The sequence below is a fragment of the Oxyura jamaicensis genome, chromosome 7 (assembly GCF_011077185.1).
Source record: "Oxyura jamaicensis isolate SHBP4307 breed ruddy duck chromosome 7, BPBGC_Ojam_1.0, whole genome shotgun sequence".
Taxonomy (NCBI): domain Eukaryota; kingdom Metazoa; phylum Chordata; class Aves; order Anseriformes; family Anatidae; genus Oxyura; species Oxyura jamaicensis.
The window spans coordinates 31,308,287-31,330,828 of NC_048899.1; the positions used below are offsets into that span (position 1 = coordinate 31,308,287).

At 34.2% G+C, this 22,542-nt stretch overlaps 1 protein-coding gene across 2 annotated transcripts in view; it reads right to left on the reverse strand.

The window, feature by feature from the left end:
* DPP10 (dipeptidyl peptidase like 10) overlaps nt 1–22,542 on the reverse strand; it is a 483,231-nt gene that overhangs the window by 63,503 nt on the left and 397,186 nt on the right. For both annotated transcript variants that reach the window (XM_035331004.1, XM_035331003.1), the window contains exons 6-7: nt 8,775–8,827; nt 8,593–8,674 (exon numbers count right to left, since the gene is read on the reverse strand). In XM_035331004.1, coding sequence (XP_035186895.1) covers nt 8,593–8,674; nt 8,775–8,827 — 135 coding nt within the window. The remainder of the gene's footprint in view (nt 1–8,592; nt 8,675–8,774; nt 8,828–22,542) is intronic.

A 22,542-nucleotide genomic window follows, 5' to 3' on the forward strand; every position in this document is an offset into this window, starting at 1 on the left:
TTCTTTTCTCCTCTTCACAGCTAACTTACTAATAGAGATTTAACAGGGAGTCATGATATCATCAACCATGAATCACAAAATTACTACCACAACAGAAAAGCATCTTATTTTAAAAAAGGACAGTCTACATCACCCATATGCAATGGGTAAAATTCTTGTTGGCTGACAAAAAGAGACTGATCTGAACAGAACTAAGATGTCATATCTTGACTACTGGAAAAACAGATCTAGCTTTCAAAGAAAAACATCACAGGGCAAAAGGGAGACAACCCTGCAAAAGAGGGAAGTCAATGTCACTTTCACTGAGAGAAATGTGTCTATATTTTTGCAGGACACAAAATGCCAAATGAGAAAATAAATGTCATGATACAACAGATAGAAAAAGAACATATACATACAAGAGTCTGAGGAACCGCACCATGCAGCAAGAGTTCAGCAAATTCTGCGGCTAAGTTGCTTTTACCCATTTAGCTGAACTCTGAAGGGACTGGTACCATCACAGAGACTCAGAAGTCTTTTACAAGTCTTACGCAAAACAGGTAAAAAAAAAAAAGTAAAAAGGTAAGGTAAAGGTAAGGAAAAGGTAAATTAGGTTCACATTCACTGTCATCTAAAAACAATCTCTGACTTAGAACTTGAACTCCAAAGGTATTAGACATGTCAGTTCTTCAAACTCTTGTGTTCTGAGATTTTGGCACTTCACCATAGTCAAGCTTTCCCTTCTTTTTCCCTTGGTGGTAAGGAGGTAATACAGAATAGAATATTTATTATTTATTTTTGATCTCACAGATAAAACCAACATTTGTATTACATTACCAAAAGATATTCACCTCCTGTAACACTCAGGTTATTTAAAACTAGAAATTAAAGTGCAACACTTTAAAATGAGATTCCTAGATTAATACAGGCAAATTTTCTACCCTGTTTTGTAATATATCTTTTTTTTTTTTTTTTGATAGTAAATATGAAAATATGAAGTGACTAAAGGATTCATGGATATAGGTTTCCCTGCAATGCTTTTGGGCAGGATTTCAGAGTTATGTGAAAATACATTCCATAATCCATCCTGGTACCTAATCTTTCCCAGTGCTGATTTAGCAAAAGGTTCAGATTTTGATCTCTCTTCTCACTGACTGTGTATTTAGTTTTCATAGGTGGCTGTTTCTAAAGAATTTTAGACGTCTGTTTCTGCATTACCAAAAGCTATGCGATTTTCACACAAGAAGCACAGCAGTCTTATTTTATGAGCCATTGGACTTGCAGTTAATATTTGCTAACAGATGAAAGTGTGAATATTCAGTTATGCTTTGTTACACATACACATGTTGAACAACATGATAGTCTAGATGAGAGGGGCGTATTTTTACCTTCATTGCTCCCTGCAGGCTGCTACAAAGAAAAATCCTGGTGATTGCCCTTATCAAACATTTACACCTAAGCCTATTTGTATGCATCTTTGAGTGGCTGTGTGTAAATATATATATGAAAAAGTAATTAGCTTGCTAGCAAGATGAATCTTTCAGATGCAGCCAAGTAGCTATTCTCATACAGGGCTAGCAATACCTAACCTTTAATACTTAAAATTTTAAAGATACCTTTAATACCAGGACACATTAGTTGCATTTCACTAAGCAATTAGATGATGAAATAACTTATTCTATGCTCAACTTTGCCTTGCTTCAACTTGTTCATGCTATCTAGAGCTCACTTGTTCAACTTGTTCATGCTATCTAGAGCTCACAAAAACTTTATTGAATACGCTCAACCTTGATATACAAAAAGGTATTCTTCAGTGTTTTCCAAAACTGCTTGCATTGTCTATTTCCCTTTTCTAAGATGCAGAAAAATCCTTTCATATTGAGTATCACTTTTGAAACCAGACACTGTGCATTTAATGCTTATCCTCTCCTTCAACTTTGTCTAATTATTAATTTCTAGGAGCCCACTTCACTTGGAAACAGACAAAGTTGAAGGAGAGGATAGGCGTTAAATAAGTGAAGTGGGCACCTAGAAATTAATAATTGAAAATGGAAATTAGTTCCATACAATACCTTCAGAGAAACTAAGCATTCTTTTTTTTTTTTTATTTGAAGAATAGTTTGAATTAAATAATGTAGATGGAAATTCAAAGAAACAATTACATTTTACAATGGTGGTTTGAGAAATTCAAGAGGAAATACAATGTGTAGTAGAGAATTCTGAAAAATATAGTTTCACTCAAGAGTATCAGGTAACTAATTCTTATGTGAAGAGAAATACTGTATTGCTTCTGCTCACCAGTGACCCTGATAAATAAAAACAGTTCTGGTATCAAAACATTAAGCAGCACACAGTCTTTTTAAGTATGCTAGTAAGTGACTTTCCTATCATTTCATAACAGGATCTGAACGTTTATATCAATTTCATCTTTGAACAACAACAACAAAAGAATGCTCAGTCTTGCAAAACAATACACAATCTAATTTTAACTGCTAGTAAAAAGTGTTATTAAAACAGTCCTTTTGCATAAATATTTTCACCATTCTTTTCAGATCTTGGCATTAGACACTGTAAGTTTCCCAGCTGAAATCTAGAAATGTGGATAGAAACATTTGGAAATCACAGAATTACACAGAATCACAGAATAGTCTAGGTTGGAAGAGACCTCCAAGATCACCGAGTCCAACCTCTGACCTAACACTAACAAAGCAGAGAACAAATCAAATGTGTGACTGTGTGTAAATACATATACAAATATCTACATGAAAAAGTAGTTAGCCTTCAGAAAGACATGACTTATGTGACTTCAGCATTTGCTAGAATTATGGTCAAATTCCTTAAAGACTCTGCTACGTGGGCCATGCTCAGATATACATATTCCCTTTCTTCATAGATGCAAAGTATTCCCAAATCATCAAAGTATAGATTTTTTGGTAAGGAACTTGTCATACATTTTAAATTAAAAAAAACATACCTGCAGTTAATGTCACACTAAAATGTTCTTGTTTATTTCTGTTTTTCAAAATAAATTCAAGCAGACATTTTTCTCTCAGTTTTACAGCCATTTGCCTCATCAGTAACATGGTTAAAAGGAAAGATGAAATAAAGCCTTGACATTCACATATGTGTTTTTAAGTTACTCATATTAAAATACAGCAAGTCCAAAGAGCAAAAGACCTTGAAAATGAAAACAGCAGATTAAATATATTTATTTAGGACTTAATTCATTAGCATTAGTTGAATTTTTACTTGGCTCATGAACCCTTAGATCTTTTCTTCTTCATTTGCAAACAGAAGTGTTTTTGCCAGGAGGGGGTGCCAAGGACCCACAGTATTAATTATGCAAAAATAAAACCCATGACAAATGTCTCTTTCCAAAAGGTTACCAATTTTTATAGGAGTTGTACTTCGAACCTTGATTGAGCAAATATTAAATGAAGTTTTCAGCAACTAATGGTTCTTAAAGCAGCTGCTGAGCAAGGCACATGTCTAGCATAGTTGCATTAATTTCTCTAATTTACTAAAATTAGTCTTGTGCTTATCTAGGTGCTCGGCAAATAACGTAACCTCCAGAAACTTTTTTTTTTTTTTCTGCATGACTATTATCTAAGACAGTATTTAAAAGCCACACACACACACACAAAAATGAAATTTTGAAGAGACAGCAACTGTAAGGAAATGTCATGGTAAAAGAGCAATTCAACAGAGACTAAAAAATACATTCTTGTGGGGCAAGAGGTGTGGATGAGGTGAGAAGGAACAATGGGCCTCCACACAACAGCTAGGGCAACAGTGATTAAGAACAAAGCAGAGGGTTCTTGAACTAGTACATTTATATAGGATGATAAAAGTACCTTTTGCTCTGTTTTGTTGCTGGGTTTCTGTTTATTTGCTTTTTTTTTTTTTTTGGTAGTTTTAATATAAAGTGAGGGCAATTTTATTATTTTCTAATATTTAAAATATTTTCTAAAAATTGATGAGAGCAACCTGAATCATCCACAATTCAGCTGCAGTCAACAAATTGTTCATCATGTATACAGGATAATAGGCAATTCTACACAACGACCTAAGCTACATTAAAACATAATAAAAGCTCATTTTCAGTCCTACCATTTAATAATGCTGTGTTCTGTTTTTTTTTTGTTTTTGTTTTTTTTTTGATATCATCAAATTCTAACAAAGAAAACTATCAAGCTTCTACAAAATTATTATTTTTTTAAGTATTCTAGATAGCTAAACCATTTTCTTTATTTCTGCTATGTTAAGATATGGGTTTATTTATGCATAGATATTCATACATAAGTCAACTGATCATAATTTATGCCGATCCATGCAAATATATAACTCCAGTTCCCTTTACAACCACTTAATATATCACAAGAATAATAAGCTCAATGCAATAAAAACCATGAAAAAACTATGCAAAACTTTTAAGAAAAAGCTATGTCAAGCCTAACAACTTCTAACCACACTTCACTGAGAGCTACTTTAATTTAAAAACTATCCATATTGCAAGAAATGCTGTAAAGAAACACTACATCTTTCACAGAAAACTCTGCAAACAATGGAGACCCATTTTTATATTCAGGCTTCTACCTCCATGGATAGATACACACAGAAAAAGCTGCTCCTGCTGTTCAGTGTCTCTGCCACAATGTCAAGTACAAGCCAGGTCTAGCATGGAAACATGAAAACCTTTGCTAAAAACTACTGGTGAAGGTAAGACCAAAAGAACAATGAATGAGAATTTGGCATTTAGACACCAGAGGTCCTTTAAAACCAACACCACCATTCTTCTATTTGGTAAGGCCTTCCTACCACATCTGGGATATCTCTCTCTCAGATACATGCAATGATGTTAAGCAAACAACAGGCAGACAAATGTTGATGAAACCAGTTAGGTATCTATTTATGCTGGTTTATTTTCTCTGGAAATACTTAATATTGCGGTAATGGATTTTATAAAGGTGACATAAAAAGATAATCAACTGATCTCTCAAAATTTTTATCAAACTTCAGACTGAGCAAATATGACAAATGTTTAACAAATACATAAACAGTTCCCTAAGATACCAAGACACACAGAAGTGGTATTTTAGATCTGGCACAGATCTAACACAGTTAAAAGATTTCATTTTAAAAAAGTGTGACCTTGGAAACAGTCTTCAAAAATAACAGCTATGTGACATTAAAATACATTAACTCATTAGCTAAAAGTTTGTTCTCCCAAATGGCAAATATTTTCTGTTTTACCACCAAAATGTCATGACTCAAACAGCAGATGTTTCTCTGAGCTTTTCTCTTAATCTTTACAAAATCCTCTACTCTAGGTAAATAGCAAGAAACTGAAATAACTCACAGCCACTCTGGTAACTTCAAAACAGTGGTATGACAACCCAGACATCTAATATCTGATACAAACCTAATTGCCGTTCTTCACCAGTCACATGTGGCTTGCAGTCCCATTAGAGAACCCTAGAAATTATTCATATGAGTAGACAACTTAGAGTGATGTTTGATTTTCGCATGTTGTAATGTATTACTGTATACTTGGTGTCACTGCCATCATATTTGTCCTCTGTACAATAAGCACTTCCTGGCTTCATATGAATTTTCCTGCTCAAACACTTCATCTGCTTATATGATCTATTTGAACCTGATGACAATTCCCCCACATTTGAGGACCTAAAATTAAGATTCCTGCACAGGCTATATCGTCACTTAGGTCTGCAGAACTACAGATTGGAAACAGATTAAATTATAGTCAATTTACTGAAAATGGTTGATCCAAGTTCATGTGTTATCCTACACTATTTTGATTTAATCACAGGTCATCCAAGCATTCATAGTGTTGGTCAATGTCTTTGACCCAGTCAGGCATACCTGTGACTTTTGTTTCACATCTCATGTGAGAAGTTTGCTGACCAGTCATGGCTATAGTACTGCTATTGTCTTCTGCACAGCACCTGGAAGGGCAATATTGCTCTTCATTTTAGAGGTCTACCTATACTTTGTGTCTGCAATGGCCAAAGGGTATGTGTCATAGACCCCTCTGGATGAAATTTTGGTGTATATATACACTTTATCTGTTCTCTGTCCTTTAGTTGTAATGAATAGCTCTTGGAGAGTACTCAAGTTAATACGCTAATAATTGTTTTATTTTTTAATTTCACTGCTTGTTTTATTTATTATGAATTACTACTATTTCCATCATTACATGAGAAAGACACACAATTATTGTTTAGAGAGGGGCTTTGGTAAACCAATTGTCATATATTGGTGAATATGGATCTGTAAGATTGTATCTTTCCTTCAACTCAGATACATGCTACTGATTGCTACTGCTGATGTACCAGGCTTTACATCTTCCCCTTTGAAACTTCCTCCTCACACAGTTTGACTGCCAAGTCTTTCCTATACCACCTTTATTAAAAACTCACCGGTAAATTGTTTGTTGCAGTGACAAATTTTATAACTGAGAACAGATATGGTGAAGTGACCTCAGTCACACACACCCCTGTCTAATCTCTCCTGATGGAATGATCTCTGCTGTTCTGTTTCTGCTAAAGAGGCAGCTGTTCCTTTGGACAGGAGCAACAACCATTATTCACAACAGTGTTCATTCATCCTCCTTCTATTCTTTTGGCTTCCTGCTGAAGTGGGAGGGTAACTTGGTAATGCATTTCTGCCACTTTAAAAATTTCTTTTTACAATATAAATAGCTTCAAAAGAACATTCTTTTCATTAGAGATTCTTATGAAAGTGACCCTAAGTATGCTGTCATTGCAGGTTTCCATCTCTATGGCAAAACTTGGTATCATTCAGATTGCACAGAAGATTTTGTGTTCTAATCAAAGTTACTATTTCCTAATTCTGCAAACCATATGGCACCATAAAGACCACAGTGGAGAAGATATTTTTAAAGCATGACATTAACTTTACTAGGGACATTAAAAAGATGAGTAATATTATATTCATTGAAGTATAAATTACACTAACATTTTCAAATTTGAGACTGTCTACTTTATTATTTTTTTTAAGTTCTGAGACTTAAAAGGATGTAACTTCTGCCTGTATCTGAAATTATTCATACCTATTTCCAGAATGGCAATCTAGGGAAAAACAGAGCATTATTCTGATTTATTATTTTTCTGAAAATTTTGATACTTAAGTCTGCCCCTGACCTTAAAATACATTTCAGGAAAACAAAACAAAACAAAAAATATTTTCTCAGTAATCACTGCATATACTTTCAATTGTACTTTAGATTAGGGGAATAGTCTTATGAACAGCAATTTAATTTAAAATGTTTTTTTAATTCTGGTCCATTTTTCAAATGCATCACCTTTCTGTTACAACCTACACAGGTTGCTGCATTCCAAAACACCACCTAGTAACTAAGTTGCATATTTGTTCCCATCAGTTCTGTCTCCATGCTTTCGTTACCGAAAAATTAATGTTGGCAATTATTAAAACATATCAAGCATATTCCAACTACTTCTGCCTTCCTGCCTCCACTTGCTTGAGAGAATACATTCTAACCAGAAGCACTTTTATGTTCTCACCATCTTGATGAATGATATAAGCAAGGGGGTATATTCTCTAGACACTGAACTTACAACCTCTCCGCATAAACAAGTCACACATTCAAAGAGTCTCCAGATCGTGCCTGTGAGCATTAATGAGCTTATTAGAAAATTGCATCAAGGATATGTGTTACCCTATTCAGAGAGCTGGTGCTTTTATAAGTCTTTTTCTTGCCTTCATCTACCAGTACAGGTCAGTTTTAAATCAATGCTGTTCCTAGAACCACAATTTTTTTTTCTTCTAATATTGAGTTTGGTCATAAAGGGTGATTCATGTTCATAAAACATGGTCAAACTTTTGACAGAAAACAACTTAAGAAACACAGCATTGTTGGTTTTATTATTATGGATTCAATGCAGTGCAAATGACCTTGGCAGTAATTTTCATACTGAAAACCAAATACTTTTGATTGAATTCATTGCATCCACTTTTGGATGCTAAGCTTCTTGCTATTGTCTACAGTTTTCATTGATCATGAACTTGAAAATCTCTTTGTCTTCAACTTTCCTTCTCTTTTAGATGAGAGAAGAACATCTTAAAGATGGCTGTTCCAAAAATTACTTGAGTGTATATTTGGATGAATATGTGACTCTTTCAATAAACATACAATTAAAGACTTTGTTTATTAGGGGAAAAACAAGTAAAAACAAACAAACAAACAAAAAAACAACCAACCAACCAACCAACCAAACAAACAAACAAAAACACACACAAAACAGCAACAACCATGCTTACATGACTTTTATAAAAATAGAAACATCCCCTAAAATCTACAACAGGACCATACCAGCATCCAGCACAAATACGTAACAAAACTTACCTTCACAGAATCCTAGAAGAGTTTGGGTTGGAAAGACCTTAATTAGACACCTAATTCCAACCCCCCTGCAATAGACAGGGACACCTTCCACTCAACAAGATTGCTTATACCTTAAGGCTTCTAATTTTTATTTTTACTTCAGTCTGTCTGGAGCAAATACATTATTGAACTACTTTCACCATAGCATTTTTAATGACTGTGCTTACCAGTTGCTGTCCTTGGATCCCCCATGCTGCATACTGTAATACTGAATCCTCTACTTCTGGAGGGTTTAGCTCCAAGACTTCCCTTGAAAAAAATTTAAACATTTTTACTTGAATACTCTAGCATCACCTTATTTATAGAACTACTGGCAATGACATTATATTGAAAATGTAAAGTGACCTACCTCGTGTGTATGTTGTAAATCACATATGAAGCTGTAAAAGAATAATGAAAAACCTGTGACAAAAAACAAAAAAAAAAAAAAGAAAGAAAAAGAAAGCATAAGAATAACAAATACAAATACTGCATCAACAGACTATTGTTATGATCCCAGGAAGCCCTGGATTCTCTGGTTGGGTATGCTGTTGTTTTAACTGTTATTTTGTTGAAGTCTAGTGAAATAAAAAGGACTGTCATTTAAGTGCAAAATATCAGGGCCTGATGCATGCAGAGCCAGAAGATTGATGCTGAGGAACAGTATTGTACAGCTGACAACGTGATAAACCATCAAGACAAAGGGCCAAAATCTTCTAGATCAAAGTAAATTATTACATGTCTACTCTTCAGTCAAACATTACTTTGTTATATATATATCATCAGTAATAGACATTTTGCTGCCTTCTGGACCTGGGTGATCAGTTTTAACCAAGCTCACTTCTTTAACAGTCTCACAGTATGAAAATAGCATAACTCTGTGGTATCAATTATTTAATTATGATTAATTGAAATTACTTAATGTTCAATAATGTAATTATGATTAGGTATCACTGTACAAAGAGAAATTCTTCCTTTTAATGTAAACTCTCTTCAGAAAGAAACATAAAGTGTCATCGACTAGACTTACAGTAGCTTCACATCTACAGAGTTACTATATCTCTACTTGGCATAAGATTTTATTTTATTTTATTTTATTTTTTTCTGGACAGTGTCATGCTAATTCCAGTTAGATGAATACAGATACATTAGCCAAGCTGAAACCCTGATATGGAGTATTTGTTGGGAACTCTCTAGTTTATTTTATCTGTACCAGGAATCTTTCAGCATCTTCTCCGGAGAGAAGAGACAAAAGAGGATCACACATGAATAGAGTTATTGGAATTTGAAGTTAACACATGTGAGGGGTTTCAGAGGTAGTTATTTTGACTGAAAGTTTTTCAGTAACAGAATCATCTGAAACATCCCTCCAGCAATTTCATTTCCATTATTAGTTCCCTGTCAACATACAGTAAGAATTTTGCTGGCTGATGTTACAAGAAGTCCACAAAGGCCTGTAAGATTTGGAACTGTACTTTATGTGTTTTTTTGTTGTTGTTGTTGTTAACTGGCCTTTCTATAAAGTTTCTGGTTTAGACAAGAATCTGTTCCATTTTCCAAGTCTATGATGATTAACATCAACAGCATTTCTTCAATGAGAAGAAACATTTATTAATAATTATACCCCAAAGTAGATTTTTTGGTTATTATTATACCTTATGGTAAATATTTTGATCATGCAAGGTATCAGCTTCTTCTGAGAACTTCTAAGTGTGACAAAAATATAGCTAAACTGTGATGTATGACTACTGTAGGAAATAGAAGGACACTGGGAAGAGTATTCTGAGAAGTTTGATTGATGCTTATTTTCTCTTAGTAGCTACCATAAACATATCCACTATCACATCTTTTTCTATATATACTTATATATTTACTTATATGCATAGTAGACTGTTTGCTTACATGCCATAATGTTTAAATTTCAGTGGGGCTTGTGGAAAAAATTAACCTGGTAATAACATGATAATTACCAAGACAGAGTTATTTAAATACTACTGGTAAGACAATGAGACAAACTATTGGCTTCAAAGTTCTTGCTGTTATAAATCTTACATTGCTAGAGGTAAGAGATGGCAGATCAAAGGGACATAAACAGTTATGTCATACTGGTGTCAGCACAGGGCATATACTGCCAGAGGCTACACAGGGGGCACTTGCCCGCAGCTGTTAAAGGGGACAGCCGCATACAGCCAGTTACAGCAAAGAGTAATTGGTCTTTCACCCTTCCAGGAAAAGGCAAAAGTATAGGACAAAATGCTTGGAAGGCTAAAAAGTGTTTTTAATAGAAATATTTTACAAGTAAATTCCTAGATAGAATAATTCCAACAACAACAACAAAGCTAAACTAGTAAGTCATTTTGAGAGCTTTAACAGAAAATATGTTATAACAAGAGGAACATTTTGGATTTAACATAAAACTTTCCTTTTACCCTCAAATATTTTTAAAAAAATATTTCTGTAGAAATATTAATAACTGCTGTTAAAAGTATCAATACCTTTGAAAGAACACAATCTGAGGAGACAACATTACAATTAAGTCACTTTCAGAAGGGATGCTGAGGTTTTTCTCAAATTACTCATGTTAACTTTATTTTATAATACAAACAACGTTTATAATACACAAAACTGAGAGCTCAGAAAGGTAAAGTTTGGGCTGCACTGCCCCCTCTTACTGTACATTTACAAGGAAGGCTTTGCATCTTCTCCAGCATTCAAATCTGAAATGTTATAATATCTATTCTGAAATGTTTTCAAACATTTATTGCACTCTATGCCTTCTCACTAGGGTGGTATCAAAAGATTAAATGAAGGCTAATGTTTTGAATATGGGCAGTGGAACTCCCCTGCTGTAAAAAAAAATAAAAAATAAAAAAAATAAAAAAAATACATCTTCTTAGTCATCTAGTCACCTAGTCATCTTCTAGGTATATGGAAAGGAATTGATTAATGAATATGGACACAGGGAAGGTCTCTAGGATGTAAAGCAATGTAGGAAAGCAAAGACTTTTAAAATATTAAATGCATTACAGTAAATTCTGCACTGACATACCAGTGGAGGAATATGAAGAAAAGAAAAAGCTGGTTAAGATTTAATGATGTAACTGTACACAATAAGGTGGGACATTGTGAGGATCTCTACCTACATGCATCTTGCTAGGGTTCAGGCCTTTCTGACAAGAAAATAATTTGCCTGTTTCTACTGTGATAAGCTGGAAAATATTCCACTCAAAATTCATCTAAGAATGGTGAAAATGGCTTTTTAGATAAAATTGACAGCATACCTCCCCCTCAACAAAATTTATTTTTCTTTCGCCACAAAATGTAGTTGGAAACAAGTGTTGCATATATATATATATTTTAATTTAGTCTTTCATCAACATGTAAACTGAATATAGGCTTTCATGTGATGCAGTTTAGCAGTAAAAAAAAAACCAACTGCATTGAAAACCTTAAATTACAGAATAATATTACAAAGGACCTAAAAGGAAAAGGTTAAAAAAGTATCAAGACAAATACTTTTAGTCAAAATGTATTGAAATAACAATCTATTATTATCATTTACAGCCAGCTGTAAAAAAATAAAATAAATAAGAAAAATAAAAACCTTATCAATCATAATCTGAACTTTTAGATGACATACTGCTCTGAGTTTTATATGTCCTATATTTTCTATCTTTCAAGGAATGACTCTGTAATTCTAAGGTCTCTAAAAATGAAATATTGTCTTAGAACTCAATGCATAGTCCAGCAAGATGCAGCAAAACAATGTGCAATATACACTTAGCCAAGTACACTCCTGTAATATACTCCAATAAATAATCAATTCATTGTCCTTGGGTAACTTGGAAAATATCCCACATAGAATAGTGTTTGTGCTAAAAAACTGCAAGGAAAACCTCACCAGCAGTATTTCCACAGAGTGATGAGTGTCCTCAACTCCTGGGAAATGGAGGAGAGTTCATGACATTAGAACTCTGCAGCACTATAATCACAAAATGCCAAACACCTTGATGAATCCTATATCCATTTCCTTATATTAGAAATTGCATGTGAAAGCATATAATTGGTTTATTTAGGGCAATAATAATGCCGCCTTGCTCGCATGGCTTTTTTGCAAGGTAGTGAGCAGATTGTTCTCTATTTTTGTTTTTACCCACATAAACACCCAGACTCTGAACTAGTTTCTGCATTTCTCAGTGCTGCTATACCCTCTTTTTCTCTAAATTCTCCTTTTAGATTCAAATAAGACTTTTCTCAATGCATAATAGCACTCAGTCTGAGTAAGAACGATGAAAAATAACAGTATATGAAATATAAATTTTAGAGTCTGCAGTATACTTTCAGTTATCCCAAAGTTTATCAGCCAAATGGGATCTATTTCTCATATGCAACAGCAGATATATATTTATTTGTATTATATGTAGTGAATAGTAAGGAGACTGTTTGGAAGCCATATCCTTCCCATTAATATTTAAAATACATAAATAAATAAGGAGTACCATCAAAAAACTAAAAACATAGAATATGCCATTACACCTCTCCCTCCTATCTCCAAACACATACATTGACTTGCAAAAAGAAAGGCAATTTCTCACGTTAGGTTCCAAACCAGGCAGATCTTTATGATCCATCAGTGAGATATCAGATCTTTTATGATCTTACACTTCAAATCACCTCGAAAAAAATCTAGTATTTTAAGACATTACTGGCCTGAATAAAAATTGTTTTTATTGTTATTTTAGCAATTAAAAGAATGAATCAGAATTTGAAAGATCAGCCTTAGTTGCAAAAAAAATTGTTCCCAGGTATGTTCCATGATTCCCAAACAGTATTATTCATAAAAAGAGAAAGAACAAGAAAATGCTTTTATTCCTTCACTTTCACAGCAGGCAGTTATTAGGCAGTTCAAAGCTAAGAGAATCCAATCTGAAAGAGCTTTGTGTACCTCAAAGCTTTTCTATTTTTTCCAGTTATATCAGTTGGTCTAATAAAAGATAATACCTCTTCTCACAGATCTTGTCTCACTTACCCATTAAAGTCATCGCATTTATAAAAACAGTGTTACTGAGACACAGATTCCTCAACCCAGGTGAAAAATTAAATAAATCCTGTAAGTGGTGCTTCTTAATTAATAACCTTTTTTATAGTATATAGCATGAAACACCTATGAACCAAGGAAACATGGCAGAGGATACACTGAAACAGTGAAATAAACTGGAGTATATCTTGCAAGAATATATCTTGCATTTATTCATTCATCCGTGGCCTTTCTCTGTTTTTAACATTGTACATAACACATCAGTGAAACGGTTACGCATGTTTTCAAAATGCCATGGTAGGTGTCAGACGCAGAACTATTGGCTGTTGTACACAGCTTGAAGAATAGCAACATGAATAGGAATTTGCCTTCATCCTCTTTTCTGCAACTGAATTACGCATTTGAAGAATTACTGAAAAAATCTACTTATGCTCAAAACCAAACCAAAAGGCTTTTCCATGGTAAAGCAATTACAAGGCCGAGATAAAAGTTAACTGATCATTCATTCATCATTCATGCAAGGAAATACTCCCACAGAACTATACATGGAACCTCATTCACTGTTGATTCTGAAAAACAAACCTACTAGAGACCTTCACTAAAGACTCAAAAAATCAATTAAAAAATAAAAAATATAATAATAATAATAATAATAAAACAGATGGAAACATACATAGTTTCTTTCTTTGCCTTTGGGATAAAAGTGTCTTTTTAGAAAAACAGAGTCTGCAGAATATGCAATGAACTACAAATAATAAGAAAGTACCAGAAACAAAGTGGAGAGAATATGAGGGGAACACAATGAAATATAGATGCATGGCATGGTTAGAGAACCCTTTTGAAAGGATTACTGAAGTTAATGCACTATAGCACTACGCTTGTGCAACAGCTGCACCACAACCAAGTGACATAGCAGACAGATTGAGACTATGTTGATGATTTGGGGCAAATCTATACCACAGACACATACAACCCATCTAACTCCATATGATTTAACCCCAGTCAAATGTGAATGCAATGAAGTGCAATGCTTAACTAGTTGTGCATGGTCTCATGGTACAGGGCTTTGGCATGGCTTCTCAAGCATGATGCTGCATTGATCCAAATGAAGAATTTCAGACTGAAATTAGCAACTACAAACAGTGCAAAAACACACAAATTAAGACTAAAATGTGGTTGGATGTCTCTACAACATATTCTGTTGTATGATATTAGACGTGCCTTTGCTATGTATTTTTCATCTAGCATGGTATGAGCCAGCCAAAATGAGTAACTATTACATATTTATAAAAAGACAAGTTACTATATATTCAAATCCACTCTCTGTACAAAAATCACAGCTTATATATATTATCTAAATATATTATGCAAATTATAACCTATATTATTTCTCTTCTAGCTAGTGGCATTTCACTCACAGTTTTGCTATGTGTACACTGGTGTAATTCAGATTTCCAGCAATGAAAATGAGAAAAGACTTTGAGCAGGTAATTAATATTAAACATAAACTCTTTATTTGCTGCACATTTGGAAAACACCAGATTATTTGTGGCCAGATTTCATCCTTTGTAGTAGTGACTTGAAACCAAATTAGTTACAGCAGAAAGGAGTAAGTCTTTGGTTTATGCCATCAGGATTCAAAACAGCAACTTTTTGCACTCCAAAAAAATAAAAATAAAAAATAACACATTCATACAACAAATTTTTATTCTTCATTTCCTTTTTATGAGCTTTAAGAAATGTGACTTTGCTAGGACCACAGTGCAAAGAGAATGGAATCAGTATCTAACGTGCTGAGACAGAAGTTTCACAAAACAATAAAAATAATACATTCTTTTCTTCCTTTTGTATTACAAGATGTGTGACTTCCCTGTTAGGGAAACCTGTGGTGCAGTTAACAAGCTGAAATCAGTAGCTGTATGACTACTGATATCTAAATCAGTACTAAGAGCAAAGTACAGCTGCTGGATGAATCCTCCATCCATTTCACAATTTGTGTGTTAAATAATGTAATAATGTTATCAATAACATTATTAGGTGAAATCCACCTTCCTTGAAAACTGTATTATTATTCACTTTAAATGTTCTCCGTTTGCTTGTCCAGTCTGACTCCATGTGTTCTCCAACACAGGAACTGCTAATAAAACAGCTTAAACATTGAAATTTAGCATGGCCAAGTTTAGTTTTCATGTAATTGGCTGTTCAAGTGCATAACAAGTGAAGAAAGAGCTCTGCAGCATCAATTTCAGAACTGCAGACATATGAAACCAACATGGATTACCTCTTATATCACAAATGAAGAGCTCAAATAAAACACTAGATCACTAACAGAATGACTGTATATTTATGAAAATAATGCTGGTTAACAAAATTTGCTGATTTTCAGGCATGGCAACTATTATAGTGAAACCTCAGACTGTGTATTGATACTAAAAATCTGCAGTTATTGACACATTGCTTCATAGTTCATCCAGCTAGAAAGTACTGTTATGATCATCATGCCCAAACTCTTTCATCTGAAAAACAGCTTATGAGACTTCACATTTCAAATAGTTTGACAAACAAATAGAGATTCCAATGGGTTCTTCAATGGGTTTCATAGAAAGCACTGGGAAACAACCAAACATAGAGTCTATACCAGGAATGAAGAATCTCTACACATCTTTGAATTCTATCTTTCCTACTCAATTTTGGAAATGAAAAACTAGAAGTTTTGCCAGTATTGATGTCTAAATCTCTACATATTTTTCGCATAACTTTTGGCCTTCTTGATTCTGAAAGCTCTGTATCTAATTGTGGAGCGTTAATCTAAGCTAGCTTGATGCATTTGCAACACTAGAGTTAAATGACAAGGTTATTACTTTGCAAAGCATCATATTTATTTGTTTCAATCAACATCATTTACTTGTCCTGATTGATAAGAACCATGACATATCATTGGTAATAATTTATGGTTAGCATTAATACTTTTCAGTATGAAATATTACCAGCCATAACAACTATTTGCTGCCAAACTAAAATAAATATAAAAGCAAGACATTTCTAGACATGTAATTTGTCTGCAAGAAAAAAAGGCTGTCAACGAAGCCTAAACAAAAAGGCACCTCTAAAAAATTTGCTAAAGCTTCAACCATTCTACATATAACTTTCCAATAAGATTAATTATCTCAAGAAGAAGACATTCACTGCAGAATGTTAATTAATTCACTATCAATTAAACTCAGATCATCTAACAAACAGTAATGTGATACAAAGTGCAGTTGAGAATAACTGCAGAAACTTCTTTTTCTTCTGATACATCAAGGGCTGAGATAGACCACCCTATATTTGGATATGCAACTCAATCATTTTTGAATACATAATAATTTCAGATGAGTGAATTATTCAAGAAATTGTTCTGCATTACTATTTCTGAAAGCATCATATATCACCGCCTTTTGAAATTCTATTACACTATCATGTAAAATATGGTTCTTGATTCTTGTATGAGATGACTTGCAACAAAAATTTATATGATTTTTTTCTAGCTTATTTACTTACCTTCAGCATTAAAAAACGTGTAACATCACTGAAATCACAGTTACATGATGGTGAAGCTGGTAAACCTCAAGAATAAAATAAGCATTTTTATACTGATACACATGTACTCACACATCATTCTCATGGATGCTCATACTCAAATCCAGTATGACTAAAAATCTGACTTTACTAATATTTCATTATTTATAAAAAGTTTTCTTTTTCTAAATTGCTTTACAGGCAGATTCACAATGTGCATGTGTATTTTGATCCAAACTAGCATTAGGGGGAACAAATATATTAATTCTAACAATACAACCAGAAATTTATCTCCACGGAAATATGAGGCAGATGAAGGTGCTTGCTGCTGGTCAACTGAGATAAAGAACTTGATTCTGTCTTAGAAAAATGCATATTTAAACACTTTAACACTGCCCAATACTTCAGTATGATCTCTTCACAGGGTCCTTACAGTACAAACTGAGTCCCATACAAGAGTCATCTCTTATGAGAAATTTATATTGAGTATCTCCACACATATTGAAAACTGTTAATTGAGACCGAAATATGTTTTATATCACTGATTCTTGAAAGCAGAACTGCATCAACCCTCCTTAGAGTGTCTGTGATGGTTAAATTTAGTTTGCTCTTTCAGATGCTGTTGAAGAAAGAATTGAGCCAAGATTTGTTTTTTATTCCCAGCTTTTCTGAGATAATATGTTCCTCATATATCGTATTTATTCAAGCAGATTGCAAAAGAGGAAAATGGGAAGAGGCAAAAAAAATAACACCTTGTTTTGAAGACATGCACGTGGCGTACACGTGGCTATCTTTACAAAAAATGTACATTAGCTGATTCAAGTGAAATATGTACAAAGAAATGGGTAAGAAAAATGAAAAATATTTTCTAGTCATATTCCATATAAAACAATGTCAAGTTTCTGAGCACAAAACTGAGCTGAAGATGAGGATACAAAACAAAATCTAGGAATACAGTGCCTTGACTTTGAGGAAATCAAGAAATTTTGAAGAAAAGACTACAGTCTCAGTTTAATTTTTTCTTCTCTGGACCATCTGACTTGCTCTGGCAGCAGTAAGACAGCAGATACCAAATGCTCCTCTGCTGTTTGCTTACAAATGACACAGGGAGATGAAAAGACCCGATGGAGCTCAAGAAGGGATAAGCAATGAGACAAATGGCCTGTGAGCCTGACAAAATGCAAAGGGAGAATGGAAAAGAAAACAAAGCTGGGGGAAGCAGATGGGTAAACCAGCAAGCAAGATGGAAAAAAAAAGAAAGCAAAAAGATAGAGCTAAATATACCAGAATGAGGGAAAATAAATAAATAAATAAATAAATAAATAAGAAAAAGAACAAACAAGTATAGAACAAAGCAGAATTCAGTCCCTTAAAAGAATGAAAATGAAGACAATCAGATCAAGAGAGAATGAACAGGCAGCAGGGAGGGAAAGCATTCAGCAGATCTGCAGCATGTGGGCATGGTGGCTGGAAACACAGGCTCTTGGGACTGATGAAGGAAATTTGTGAAGAGCTGATTGACTTGTAGAGCGTTCCTCTTTTGAAGATAAAAGATAGGAGTGAAAAAGGCAGTACTTGAATCCATGAACTTCTTCTCTGTCTTTTGATACTTTTTGGCACCATCACTAATTGCTTAGCATGGATGCACCATGTGGAATGGCAGGAACGCAGTGTGTTTTTCCCAGGTGATAATTTGTTGCCTTCTCTAGGAGTCTCCTAGAGTGATACAAGGACACCTTTAATTATATCTCTGAGTGTTAAAGATCTCCAGAGATTTTTGCTGTACACTTTTGTTTTTTGCTTTCCCCGATAGCATGCAATTCCATATTATAGAGTTTCTGTGAGAAAATGGCTGTTTGTCTGCTTTGACTTTTTGAATATTTAACTGCCTTAACATCCCAACAGGTTGAGCTGTGAACAGGTTTGCCAATTACATTTGAAACCCACAAGGTTAAATGTTCCTGTATCGCCAACACATCTTTATGAATCAGCCAGCCAACATGGCTGGGAGCTCATCACTCCAAACCATCCTCTAGAAACCCTGCTTAAACTCTTCAAATGATTTAAAGACTAGAAGCCAGATTTCTTCCCTTCTTACATCACTTCTGTACTGGACCGTGAACTCCAGTATCTTCAACAAACTCTACCTATGTTAAGACAGCATGAAAAGAAAATCCTGTCCATAGGAATAAATTCCATAAAATTCATTAAGGTTAAAATTTATCTTTAGTTTTAAACTTCCATTTTGGTCATGCACTATTCATCTCCTTTATCTCTATGATTTCCTCCTGCTAGCTGGCTTATATTGTTCACCTTCTGTTCCACTACCTTGTTACAAAACTGAGCAAAATACCACCTTTCCATGCAGTTTCCAACAATTGAGCTCACAGCCAGTTATCCACTCTAGCACTTCCTATTAACAAGCCATGATGCTTCTTGTAGTCTGCTAGGCCTACCCTCACTAATTTTCTCTTATTGTACCATATTTCTACATTAGTCTCTGCTGTTACCCTTGTCAAAAGAACTGTAATATCATAAAATGGCCACATGAAGTAGACTCTTGCAGCAAATAAAAGACCTGTTCATGATGAAGTGATTAAAAGGTCATGATAAGAGAGCTATTCATTTAGTACAAGGGACTACTTCACAGTGATCTCAAAGAAGCTATAACAAAATGATGAATACCTCACACCAAATTCAGCTCTCTGGGAAACATCTATAATCTGGTGCTATATTTGCAGACAATAAATAGAATTAAAAAGGTTAAATTTGTGCAGATAGTTGACTGCCTTCACTGAAACATTAATTTATTGCCTGAGACCCCAGGCTAACAACCTTTTATGCTTAAATACCTGAAAAGACCTGTCCTTACTTTAAAAGAGCACAAAAATTGGATAATAAAGGGGCACATCTTATTATTTCTCTAAAAAGTGGACCCAGCCATTTGATCGGGTAGGTCTGTCACACTACCCATGTTCTGCAGAGCATGAGACCAGAGCTTGGTTTAAAGCGTAACGTGCAACAAAGACAACTTTGCAAAGATGTGCTTAAAACATTTCTCTGGGACAGTTACATAAAGGTCTAGTCTTTGCAATCTACTTCAAGGCATGTCTGTGTGTGTATGTTAAATGATCTTTCATTCCATCTGTACCAAAGTAACTGCTAACTCTTATTTTGCAGGAATTCACTTATTCATCACTCCTCTTTTCAACACTGTTGAGAAATGCAAATGCCAGCAGATTTATCTGCTTTTCTGACTGACCTGTTGGCCTAGTCAGAGAAGAGACAGTCAGCCAATTTTTCTTTGATCAAGGAGCCAGGAATGCAGCCAAAGCCTCTTCTGAGAACGACGATGAGTTCCTCATGCACAACGTAGACAGGAGATACCCCTGCCATACAATGAGCTACAAGAAGAGAATCACAAGATGGGATGGTTAAGGTGTCTGAAAAACACACAGACCTTTATTGTCTTTGGGCATTTTCTCTAGGACAACGTTTTCAATTACAGAAATACAACCATTTTTTAAAAGCTGGAAATGGTGGCTTAAATTATGTTCTTGCAATAGTGTTTCTAATGAAAGGCAGCTCTGCCTCAGCATTTTTTAAGCAATGACCTGGGTAAATCTATATTCCTGGAGGTTAAAAAAAAAAAAAAAAAAAAAAAAAAGCTTTCCATTAAGGTTATCTGCCCCTCTTTCAGTGAAGAAGTAGCAGATTCCAGATTCCAATGGTAAATGAGCTAGCTAGATACTTAACTGCCTTATTTCTCTAAGTTCTTTTTTGTTGTTCTCTGGGGAAGTGACTGGTACTTTTTTAAAAAAAAAAAAAAAAAAAAAAATTCATCCTTTACATAATGTTCTTACCACGTCTTTTATCCTACTTTTCAAATAATTAACTTCTTCATTTGTTCTTGATGTTAAATATTTCTCAGAGAATTATTTTCTGTTCTGATTGTACAGTCACAGGACATAACAGACCACTTGCTAAATTGCATCAGATATTTGCTCTTATTAAGTAATGGCAAAACAGCTTTTTTTTTTTTTTTTTTTTTTTTTTTTAACACTCCTACAAGATCGTACACAGCAATGATAAGGCTGTTTCCACCAGTAACTCTGAAGGAAAATTTCCTCATTACCACTACACATCTTCCTTCCACGCCTCCATGTAACACAGCTTTGGATGCTCTCGTGTTAACAGAGCTGATAAAATACAGTACGCTTTGCTTCGTGTTTGACACTGTGCTTTTCCTAAGACATTTAAAAGGGCATTGGCAACAACACTATTCATCTTCTTAACCTACTGCCTTGTCAGAGCAGGAAAAGGCAACTTCCAACTTCAAGAATGGATTCAAGAAAATAGAAAAAATATCTATATTTAATTCATCTATGTTGGCTGGTACAGAACATATGAAAAGCACAGGTCATAGACGTATCAGCACAACTAATAACACAGATGGTATTGCTTGTGTTAATACAGCTCCCTTGAGAATTAATTTTGTTGTGCTGATAGACCTTTCCTCCCTTGACTTTCAACATTTCACAATTTTGTTTGTGGTATTTATAGAATTCCCCATCTGTTAACTAACTAGTTTCCCTATTTCCATCAAGAGACGTAATTTGCAAGTATTTCATTAAAGCCCTGTTCTGATAATCTACACCAAGAAGACTTACAAGGTCATGAATCATGCTCATGAACTGACTAACTTCATGGCGGTTGCTAGGCTTACCCTTCCCCATGACAGTGAACAATAGCAGTTTCCAGCTGGTATTCCATTCTTCTATGAGATGCAATCTCAGGTTGCTGTCTTGAGTGCAAAGTGGCTTCAGTGATTACACTAAAAATATTTTTCTAATCATCTCTGTGTAAAAGCTGCAGAAAGGGTGCTCAAGTCTTCAGTCCATGGTGTATCAGTCATGAGCTAAGATAGTATCAATACCACTACATATTTTCTTGCATGTAGGTTAAATGTTTCCATGATCCAGCTTCGCTACACCAAGTGAAGGACTCAGAGTTGATCTTTTAACACTGCTGCATGGGCTGTGAGTTCATTTGCAAAACCTTCTGACAAGTCACTTGCACATTTCTGAACTTCTATTCTGATCCCCAAATCTTTGTGAAAAATATAACCACTTCAGATAAGTAAAAACAAATAAATGAGTTTGATAAACAAGCAAGGTCTTTCTATGATTTATTAGGTGGGACATTCTTTTTACAGCTTTTCTTTTAAGCATGCTTCAGTTCAAATGTATCTATCATTGTATATACTGAGTTGAATGGGATTCTGAATGTGAACTCCAAAGGAATATTTTTTCTTTTGTGAGCTTTTGGTCTGCTGAGCAAAACGTTAATTATTTATTATTATTTCTTAATAATAATAATTTTAAAATGGGGGGGGGGGGCAAGCTTAGCTTTTCGCATAGGAATTATGAAATTTAGATGAAACAAACAGAAATGTTAATTTGTATATTAATTCTCCCAACCCATAATCATTAGAAAAGTAACAGCTAAATTCATGTTGTTATCAAAATGTCAACTAGAGTAT